The following is an 11,693-nucleotide window of genomic DNA, read 5'->3' on the forward strand; positions in this document are numbered from 1 at the left end:
AAATTTTAAATTTCCTTTTGTTTTTTCAATTTTATTTTTTTTTTAATATTTAGTGAAAAAAAAATTCGGGTTAAAAAATATTTGTTCCGATTTTGACCCATTGTAGGTCCAACTTACTATGGTCTTATATACGTCGTTGCAAAGGTCTTTGAAATATCTATCATTAGATATCCATGACTTAGTAATTCAGATATAGGTCAAAAATCGAGGTTGTCCTGGTTTTTTCCTGATATCTCAGCTATTTGTGAACCAATTTTCTCGATTTTAAATAGCAACCGAGCCAGAAGAATTCCGGAGATATTGATGTATGAATCGTGTATGTAAGTTATTTGGGGCTTCGGAATGTTGATTTCAACAGACAGGCGGACATGGCTTAATCGACTCCGCTATCTATAAGGATCCAGAATATATATACTTTATAGGGTCGAAAAATTATATTGGTGAAATTACAAACGGAATGACAAACTTATAAGTATATACCCTTCTCACGAAGGTGAAGGGTATATATTATTGAAAACGAAAGTCGCGTTCAAAAGATACTCCATCTATTGTAAATCCCGCATTTTTAAGTCATACACCCAAAGCATATTATCGGTAAATATATGTAAGTCTTCTAGGGATAATTCTATAAATGAACCTAAGAAACAATACAAATTCTTCATCTGCTTCTTGGAACTAGCTTCAATTTCAAACAAAAATCTCTGATGAAATAACTAGTTCTAAAACTGTACCCAATAATGATTGTTTGCTAAAGCTTACGTAAAACCAGTCCGAGGTGGAAAATTTCAAACAAAAATCACTGATGAAAGAACTATAACTGTTCCTAAGGCTTCTTTAGAATCAGTTATGGAGGTTTAACCCTCTAACCCGAAAACTTTAAAAAGCAAAAAAATAGTTGTCGAATAATCTTTTTAGGGTAATTATGACCCAATAAACTCAGAACAGCCATCAGAAACTAATTTGCAAATTAAATTTAAGAACCAGGTGCAAAAAGGTGAAGTGTGCCTCAGGCATTATTGCCGGTTTAGGTGTAAAAAAACAATAATTATGATACGATTTGAATAAGAACTAATAAAAAATTTCGAATAGATCGGGCGACTAAAAGATAGTAAAACTTTGATTTAAAAAAAAAATTACACAAAATTTCACGTGCTAAAAATTATGACATCACTCACAAAACAGCTGACAGAACAATAACTAAAAGTCAGAATGCATTTCGATCTTCGAGGTAAATTTTTTTCGTTCACTTTTAGTATTAACCATCATCTAGATAACAGAAGTGCTCTAGGTGATAATAAGCGTAAATTTAAAAATTGTTTTCAGTTTATCCAATATTTTGGTATAATAGCAAATAATTGAAAACGGTGTCAACTAAAAAAAAACCCCACACAAAAGAGAAACTTTAATTAAATGAACATTTATCAGGTTTATTTAACATTTATTTAATTTCCTTGTGATTTAAGTTGATTCCATAGCACTTGTGTGTACAAGCATTTACGAAATGTTTGCTGTTTTATTTATGAGTTTTTATTTTTGGGTTGAGCATGTTGTGCATTTTAAAAGTGCAGTTTAGTTTACACTTTCCCATTGTTCGCTTTAACATTGGTTGTTGTTATTTTTGCTTTGTATTGTATTCTCTTGGTTGTGTGCGAGTGTTCTAAATGTGTGTTCACACCTTTAATTTCCGTTTATAATGAATGTAGCATATGTTTAGGGATTTTATTTATTTATTTTTCTGTTGCCTGCCAAAGTTCAAAATGTGGAAAATTATTTGAAAGTTTTATTGGATGTGAGTGTATGAGTGTGTTTATGTGCTTTTTAATGTTTATTTTAGTGAATACTGCTTCCGACATGTGTTTGTTATAAATTTGCTTTAAATTTTGTACTTTATAGACAAAAAAAAGGGGGACAACTGAGAGGTTTTTAATGTGGTAGAGATGTGTTGCATTAATAACTCATACAACACTATTAAATGTGTTTTGAAAAAGGCAGCAAGTGATTTAGGTTTATACTTAAACAGAAAATAATTGATTTGGTTTTAAAGAAACTACTTTGTAGATCCCTTACAATTGCAACCTAATAAATATTGAGATTATTTTAATACCAATTTATATAAAATAAACTGTTCTTTTCTTTTAATCCCTTAAACCTTTTCGACTTTGAATGTCTATAAAAATTTACATTTGTTTAGAAAATTGTACAAATTTAATCTTGATTTAAATCTTTAAACTAAAATAGAAATCTTAACCGACATAATAATACTTAAAGTGATTATTAACTTAAAGACTTTTTGTGTGAGACTTAAACGTACAAGAACATTTACAAGACATCATACACATGCACGACTACACTTAACATGGATGTAAGTACATCGGAAAGGCAAACAAAAAGTCACTTTACATTGTGAACTGAATGCTGCAGTAGACTTGCACTAATGCTCTCACACAAACTCACATACAAGTGGATACCAAATGTAACCCGAATTATCGGAAGGAAGTAAGCCAATGTGTAAGTTAGCAAATGCAGACAATGTAGAAAAAAGGACAGACGGACGGCCAAATAGATAGGCACACACACACACACAAAATTAAACTAATATTAAAGGCAAACCAAAAAGAGACCGTTCTTATACTACAAACATATCTGTAGTGAAAATAGTAGGCCAATTCTATCTAGTTAAATTTGTAATAAAGAGTTTTTCAATAGATTGTGTAATTTTACAGATATTATAGCGATTAAGTAGAGTTCATAGAAGTGTTTAAGACCTCAATAATCAAAAACAGGTTGTAGTGGAAGGATACTAGTTGCAAATTGTTACTTTGAGGTATGTTCATTCAGTTTGGATCCCGATATCTAAGATAATTTTAAGAAATTTATTAGCATATTGAATTAAACGGTTTTCCTAAGTGGATACTTCTACTTATATTAATATTGTTGCTGAGTATGACAACATTAAATGAGAAGCAGTTTTAAAAACATTGAGTGATCATTGTAGAAATATAACATTAGAGTGTCTTCGCTGGAAATTGCTGAAAGATGCTGGTAGCTCCCATATAAGGCCCATTTTCGAAAATCTCTTTAAAAATGTTGGTATACACATAAAATTAAACACGAATAACTTTCATATAGACATTAATAACATGATATAATTTCATGGCGATCGGTCCATAATTAGTCATAGCTCCCATCATAGCACACTTCCGAAATTCATTCACGAAAATAAATTATTGAAATTTTAAAAGAAAAATGATTTTGCTCATTTAGTTAGTGTAGGGTATTATATGGTCGGGCATGACCGACCATACTTTCTTACTTGTTTTTTTTTTAATTTTGTTTACCCAACCCCAATTAACACGAAGCCTGGTTATGGCCTAACTAATAGTCGGTTAAAAATATTTTTGTATGAAAACTGACAGTTTAACTATTAGTTAATACATAACTAGACTTCGTGTTACTGGGGGTAAAACTGTTTAAATTTTGTATTTTAAAGTATAATTTGGTGAAGGCTATATAAGATTGCTTGTTTTTTTTTCTAAATTAATTAAATTGGGTTGCGTATTTGCTGAAGAACGTACTGCTTTAGGATATTCGATAGTAACCGGAAATAATTAATTTTAAATGGAGTCGGCGCATACACTATAGCATATCTAGTGTCTCCTTGAAAGGAATGATCTATCAAAGTTCATTACGCCTAGCACATACTAAAATAACATTTCTACAATGAAGATCCTGTATTTAAACCGAAAAGAAACCCCATTTTGAAATACCTATACAAGTAATCCACATTTCTCTCATTCTCCTTTTTATTAACCAAAAAAGCATTTCCGAAAGACCAGTAAAATGATTGTGTGTGGAAAAAAAATTGCAAAAGAAATTCAAAATATTCAGCATTGCATAAAAATGATTCTACTCTGAGGTGTTCACATAAAAGCGGAAATCATTGTTAAGTTTCAAACATAAAATAACCAACAAAGTGAACAGAAACTGCAAAAAAAAGAAGAAAATCTCGTAAAGATGAAAAAACGACAACACTTGTGTAAATAATAGTCAAAGTGTTGGTATAATCGTTAACATTTTTTCCATTTTTGTTGTTTTTAACAGGAAGTAAACTGCACTATTTGTTAAAGAAAGATACATACTTACGTACGTACGACCAAACATATTATAGAAACGTGCGGAGAAAAACCTTCAACTTTTACTACGAACATTTTTACACAGTTTTTTAAATAAACTTTGGAATAAAACTAATTTTAAACAGATTTTCAAATGATGAGAATTTTAATTGTTTCTTCATTTTATGTTCTTTGTAGGTATGTAGGTATTTTGATGTTTGGCTGTGTGTAATTGTATTTTACTCATGTAGTTTTTGAGTTTGTTTTTCTTTTTGAGTGTGAATGATTGTAAATGATTGCGGAAAGTTGTAAGTGAATGTAATTAAATGTACGAATTTGTTTCTTTGGTAATATGTAGGAAGGAGAACATTAAAGTTTTGCATTAAAGTTTTTCGGTTAAATCAATTAGCTAAATGTTTCAAGGAGTTTTACAGTACTTCGAGTGATTAAGAATTGTCAGAAAGAAATTTAAAAATAAATTTTATTAAAAAGTTTTCTATTTTTAGAGAACTGCAGAACAATTGTTTAATAATATGTTATTATTAACAAGTAAGAGAGCTATATTCGGCTGTGCCAAATCTTATATACCCTTTAAATATGATTAGGTAAAAAAAATTAAATTTTTTAAAATTTTTTCGAAATTTTAAAAAGACAAAAAAAAATTTTAAATTTTTTGGTGAAAAAAATTTATACAAACAAATTTTTTTAAATAGCAGCTGAGCAGGATGAATTCCCGATATATTGATGTATCAATCATGTTTGTAAGTAATTTGGGGGCTACGGAAAGTTGATTTCAACATTCAGATGGTCAGACGGACATTGCTATAGCGACTCCGCTATCTATAACGATTTGCATAGAACGAAGGGCATAGAATAAACGCATAGAACGGAAGGAGAAAGTAAAAAATTACTCTCTTTTCACACATATAAAACCAAAATACATGGAATACATTTTCATGAATTAGATTTTTGACAACAGACTTAAGTATTTTGTTGTTAAGTTGTTGTCTATGGTGAAGGGCCTAAAAATAAATAATACATTAGATCAATTATAAAAACTTGTTCAGAAAATATTTTGTACGATTAACTTAATTTAAAGTTTGTAAGTGCTGAGTATAAGTAATCAATTAAGTAAAAACTATAATACGCCATGGTCTACCATTGAACAATTTTCTCTGCAGAGTAATTAATTCCAAATGAAAACTGACAAAAACACAAACATACGTTTAAAATTTTAGTTCTTTCCATTTATATTATATAAATTTTTTAAGAATAGTAGTTTTTCGTGAAATTTAAAAATTCCATTTTCTATCAAATGTTGGCATTTCATTTATATTTTAATACATTACACTATACAAAAAAAAAATTTTTTTCCAAAATTACAAGGTCCGACCAATAAATTTTGATAGAGGAGTAAAAAAAAGACACGTGTATCGGCGTTTTGAATTTCATTCGATGGGGGGGGGGGTTTTTTAAAGTTTCCCAGCTCTGGCACATTCTTATTGTTAATCGGCATAAGAAACCAAGTGATCCTTACATTTTTGGAATAAAATGTGTTCAGCAAAGTTATGTAAAATGTTACTTAGAACATCCTCTAAATACTCAAGGTATGGGTCTTTTTTGTTCTTCTTTTAAAAAAAGCAGGGATTTAAGGGGTTAAAATGTTCCGCAAAAATATTATCCGTGAAATTCTACTATAAGTCCCTGAATACACCAAAACGGAAAATTCAACCAGAAAGTCAGAAATAAGAGACAACAACAGAGAGCTTAGGGTTAATTTCTCATTTATTAAGAATTTAGCACTTGAGCACTCCATAAAGGTGTTCTATTGGGTTAAGGTCCGGTGACTGAGAAGACCATTCTATGAGAGGTACTTGGTTGATAGCAAACCAGTCCTTTGCCAATTTCGAGGAGTGCTTCATTGATCATTGCCCTGCTGAAACTCTCATCATAAGGGCATCTCTTCCTCAGCAAATGGAAGCATTAAGCTTTGCAATATATTTACGTAGTCTCAGGCGTACATCCAATATATTTGACCGACACCAGAAGAGGAGAAATATCCCCATATCATGATGGTCTGCCGAAAATCACTTACAAAATAAAAATTATAAAAACTTTAATAGAATAATGATTTGGGGTCGGGGTTCACCGACTATACTATTTTATTAAAAAGTTATATTGGGTTCAGACAATTTTTATATTGAATCTTTTGTAAAGACCGTCTAGTGCAAAGCCCGTATTTTTAAGTCATACTCAAAATATATCAGCCTTAAAGCCGATTTTAAGTCCATAAAATAAATTTCAAATATAATTTAAAATGTTGTTTTATTCATGATATAATAATTGTTGAAGGTAGAATCACTAGGGAGAGTTTTCAATATTTAGCCCTATAATGTCAAACTTTGATTTTGATTTTTTTCATATTTTTTTATATTTTCTTTTGTTTGGCGTTACAAGAATTGTATAATTGAGAATTTATTTTTTACTGGGTACACCCAGTAATTGTTGTATCATGGTTTTATTATTTTAAAATAAGCTTTTATCTACATTTTGTTTATTTTTTTTAATTTTGGAAATTTCTTACATTCCACTATGTGCCCATTTCCAATTTTTGTGGCAAAAAATTCAAATATTCAACTTTCGCTTTTTGAAAAAAAAATTCTACGGTTTAATTCCTAACCCTTCGACAACATAAATACCAAAAATTTATCCCAAGTGTCCACTCATTTTATATATAAACAGCTATGAAAGTTTACATTTTTTAAATAGAGTTTTCAAGCTGAAAAAGTGAAACAAATTACATTAGGGAAAAAGTGATTTTTTTTTTAAAAAATTGGTTATAACTAAGATTTTACCAAAATGGATTAGAATACCGGAGGTGTGTACTTAAAAAAAACTTAAAATATTTTACTAAATGTTTATATTATGTGCAAAATTTCGTGTTTTTATTAGTAATGTTTTTTGTGAAGTTACGAAAAAGTTGTTTGTCTTCTGTAGTATAGACTTACGTTGCCTGCATTTGCCTAAGGAATGATACATATGTGGTTATTTGTAGGAAGGTCAGGCTTCATTCCGTACTCAAATTGTTTGAAACTCTTGCACCGAAGCAAATAATTTTAATTTTTCTATAAAAAAAATTGTTTAAAATGGTATTTGTGGAAAGTGCTATGAGAATATAGATTGAGATTTTTTTGAAAATGTTTGTGAGTTGGTGGGGGTGGGGGGTGGTTTATCAGAAAAGAGGGCACGGGATATTGTAAATTTTTTGAAAATACTTATTTTAGCAGCAGGGGTATCTACACAAAGTTTTATGATGCTAGATCCCTTGGAAATAATTTTTGCCGCAATTTTGGCTTTTGGACACATAGAACATTCACTGAAAAATATTTTCATTTATTTGATTGTACATACGTGTTGGGAAAAGTTTTGAAAGCTTTTTTAAAATATTTCTTATGGTACGAAAAAAACAAAAGTTCTATTATAAAATAAAATCGCCTTTAACTATACTAAACATAACTTTAAATTTTCTTTTATGGTTAGGGGGAATGTTTGTAAATTATTCTTTTGTTATCTATATAATTTTATATTTAAAAATGTCTTATTAATGTCATTGTTTTTCAAAAAATAATTACTCTGTATTGTTTAACTTTAAAAAATTTGTGTAGGTCTATATTATCTAATAAAATGACTTTCATTATTTGATTATTTATTAATGTATATTTATAAAATCAAAACAAATACATAGAAATAGTAATTAGCAATACATATAGAACTAAATTGCTCAAATATCTTCTAAAACTAGACACTAATTATTAAATTAAAAACTTACAAACATCTGAACATGAACACAATGTAGCCATATAATTAAATTATTATTTCAATCTAACTACCTCTCTATAATTTCAATTTCAAGCTGAAAACTTTAAAATAATTTTACACAAATTGAATTGCTAACAGTAATGTAAAAACCATTAAATAAAACAAACGTAAAATATTAAAATTTTAAGCTAAATTTAACTAAAAAAACCAAAGGAAATCTATAGCTGAAATTATTTATAGAAAAAAGGAGAAATAATATGGAACGTTGGCAAAATAAAATCGCTGTGGTAACAGGTGCCAGTTCTGGCATTGGTATAGCCATAGTTAAGGATCTTATTAAAAATGGCTTGCAAGTTGTTGGTCTAGCCAGACGTGTCGAACGTGTGGAGGATATTAAAAAGTCATTGCCCAAAAATTTGCAAACAAAATTGACGGCTTTGAAATGTGATGTTTCCAATTTGAAATCGGTTAATGAGGCATTCGATAAAATTGTGCAGCATTTTGGTGGCATAGATATTTTAGTAAATAATGCTGGATGCCTCAAATTAGGACAATTAACCACCATGAATGTGGCTGATGTAGAACAAGTTCTGCAAACAAATGTCATGGGTGTGGTCTATTGTACCCAACGCGCTTTTAAATCAATGAAAGAACGTAATTTCAATGGCCATGTTGTGCTCATCAATAGTGTAGCTGGCCATAAAGTTGTGAGCAGTATTGATGGTAGCACACCCGAATTCAATATTTATCCACCCAGTAAATTCGCCATAACTGCTATTACGGAAATCTATAGACAGGAGTTTCGAGGATTGGGTACAAAGATTAAGGTTACTGTAAGTTGAAAAAAATTTTGCGTAAATTTAGTTTATATAATTAATTTTTTTTATTATTATTTTTTGTTTAAAGAGCATTAGTCCTGGTGCTGTGGATACAGAAATTTTAAATGATAATATAAAATCGTTATTACAAGGTACTATTCTAAAAGCTGAGGACATTGCTTCGGGTGTTTTGTATGCCATTTCAACGCCACCTCATGTGCAAATTCATGAAATGATTATTAAGCCGATTGGTGAAGTGTTATAAGCAGATTTAAGTTTTACAAATGTAAATGTATTATAACTGATTTTAATTTAATAATAACATTTTAAAATTTTCGTTATTGGTTACTTTATTATGTTTAATCCTCTAACCCGCAAGAGTGCCTCAAGGCATGTATTACAAAACACCAATTATCTCAAAAAGTAATTATAATTTTTTTTTTGAAATTTCCCTCGAAGGTCGGTATGCATTCTGACTTTTAATTATTGTTCTGTCGGTTGTTTTGTGAGTGATGTTATAATTTTAGCACGTGAAATTTTGTGTGTAATTTTTTTTAAAATCAAAGTTTTACTATCTTTTATTCGCCCGATCTATTTTTTATTAGTTCTTATTCATTGGTTTTTCAATAAAATCGTATCATAATTATTGTTTTTTACACCTAAACCGGCAACAATGCCCTGAGGCACTCTTCACCTTTTTGCACCTGGTTCCTAAACTTAATGTGCAAATTAGTTTCTGATGACTGTTCTTAGTTAATTGGGTCATAATTACCCAAAAAAAAATTATTTGAAAACTTTTTTTAGCTTTTTAAAGTTTGCGGGTTAGAGAGTTAATAGGAGGTGCAAAGTACACGCAGAGAAAAAACATGGTTCGACGTGGTTACGACAACTATACTCTGTTCGTTGTAACAATATATTGTTGGCGTAAACTTATAATTGTTGTTTTAATTTAATTTCAACAATATTTTAGTTACTGTAAACGTTTATATATTCATGTACAACCATTAATTGTTATAAATATGAATATGGTTCGGACAACTAAATAATGAGAAATAGGTAAACATATTATTATGTACAACCATTAAATGTTAAGTTTCTATACGCGTAGTCATAATATGTTTAAGATGCAAATAAAATATGTCTTTTTCCCCACCATTTGTGAGTGTTGGTGTTTGTCTAAGCTAAAATGTTTTTATAAGTAAATTTTGAGTGGCTCCAATTCTCATTCGCTCTATAGTTTTAACTGCGATAAAAATAAATTTCAGTGAATTTATTAATAGTATTTTAATTGGGAATTTAGTACCTTAAAACTAAAACCTATTAAATTAAAATGTTGTGTTTTCAAAAATAAATTTCAATAATAATATGATTACTTTGGATCTTAGTATGATTTCATTGGATCATAATATGATTTAATTGGGTCATAATGGTGGATTTGGGTCATATTGTGTTTGATTTATATCATAATATGATAATTTTAGAACATATTATGATTGATTTGTATCATAATATGATTATTTCAATGATATTTTATGATAATAATAATGAACATAATATGTTTTGGACAACAATAATAAATCTTATCATAATATGATGCTCTTAGATTATGTTTACCACAACCATGTTTTTCTCTGCGTGTATATAAAATCGCAGATTTCGGAGAATGAGTACAGAATAATAGAAATACTTAAAGTATTAATTGTTGTAAGTTTCCTCGAAAGCCGACAATCTCAAATCGGTTCCCACACCCAAAGAAAAAATATAGTTGTACATGTTTTCCATAACCATTTCAACATTTTTAAAAGTTTTTTAACAAATATACACTCTAATAAATTTTCATGTAAATTTCCTACATTAATAGTAGGAAACTTTTCTCCTTCTATAATTATGGTAAAAATACATGTTGTATGTAAATTCAAATATTTTTTTTTAGAACAAATGGTTTTTGTGTTTTTTTAGAAATAAAATGTTGACAATTTGTATATTAAAAGTTTAAATTAGTTTACACACTTTATGTGTAAAACTTCAATTTATGCACAATATATGTAATTTTAAACATAAAATGCCTGTTATATTATACAAATTGAAAATACAACATTTTGTTTGTAGTTTTGCTGAAAAAAGTATGTAATTGATTTTGATAAACATATTGTGCTTAAATTTACGCATATTGTGTAATTTTACATGAAAACTTACATACATTATAGTAGTAGATTTACATGCATTTTTTTAGAGTGTATAACAACTATGCAAATCCCAGACTATTAAGCACGTTAAAAAAGCTACAAAATGCAAATAAATTACTACAAAAACTACTCAACCTTTATTAAATTTCTTAACTAATCGACACAGACCCATAAATTCTTGTCCTTTAATTCTATTAATCTCGGTACTCGCTATTAGAGCGTATTTACTCACTGCATGTATAATTATTTGCGTTACTTTTTTTTTATTATATAGTCCCATTAATGGGGTCAGAATATTAAAAGCCATTAATAGGGGGGTCAGACGGCATGTATTGCTTGTGTATTGGGACATGTATTCGATACATATGGAATTCCATGTGTATGTCAAAATTCACGTTATACATACGATTCATAATTTCCACGTTCAAACGTACATAAGTAATTGCATGTGACATAACCTCTATTAGTTTATATGTTTGTTCTTTTTAACAATATATTTATTTAAAACGTTTTTAAATCACAATAAATATATTTAATGTAATGAAACTTATTTTGTTATGATTTTTCTTTACTCGTTTTTGTTATGTTTTTTTTTTTTTTATTTTGCACTCACACAGTGTTGTATTTCAAAATACAACACTGTTATACACACGAAAATAGAACATGCTCTAATTGCCAAAAATGTCACGAGTAATACACATGTATTTTACATACACAAAGTTTCATATGGATCACACGGTATGTATATGTTTACATAT

The 11,693-nt window shown here is 28.9% G+C and overlaps 1 protein-coding gene across 2 annotated transcripts; it reads left to right on the forward strand.

The window, feature by feature from the left end:
- Nucleotides 1–7,180: 7,180 nt before the first annotated feature.
- LOC135958221 (farnesol dehydrogenase-like) lies at nucleotides 7,181–9,014 on the forward strand. Of its 2 annotated transcripts, XM_065509105.1 has the most exons (3): nucleotides 7,181–7,197; nucleotides 8,179–8,764; nucleotides 8,838–9,014. In XM_065509105.1, exons 2-3 carry the CDS (start codon nucleotides 8,189–8,191, stop codon nucleotides 9,012–9,014), a joined length of 753 nt encoding a protein of 250 aa, XP_065365177.1. In that variant the 5' UTR covers nucleotides 7,181–7,197; nucleotides 8,179–8,188. The 2 variants fall into 2 exon arrangements, with proteins under 2 accessions (XP_065365177.1, XP_065365176.1); XM_065509104.1 differs by lacking the exon at nucleotides 7,181–7,197 and having other exon boundaries at nucleotides 8,180–8,764.
- The last annotated feature ends 2,679 nt before the right edge of the window (nucleotides 9,015–11,693 follow it).

Source organism: Calliphora vicina, chromosome 4 (assembly GCF_958450345.1).
Source record: "Calliphora vicina chromosome 4, idCalVici1.1, whole genome shotgun sequence".
Classification (NCBI taxonomy): Eukaryota; Metazoa; Arthropoda; class Insecta; order Diptera; family Calliphoridae; genus Calliphora; species Calliphora vicina.

What these genes read in the sequence shown, in the direction of transcription:
- LOC135958221 (XM_065509105.1), top strand. Translation starts at nt 8,189, where the DNA reads ATGGAACGTTGGCAAAATAAAATCGCTGTGGTAACAGGTGCCAGTTCT. An exon ending in GTACAAAGATTAAGGTTACT is followed by an intron (nt 8,765 to 8,837) that starts GTAAGTTGAAAA and finishes TTTTGTTTAAAG; the next exon opens with AGCATTAGTCCTGGTGCTGT.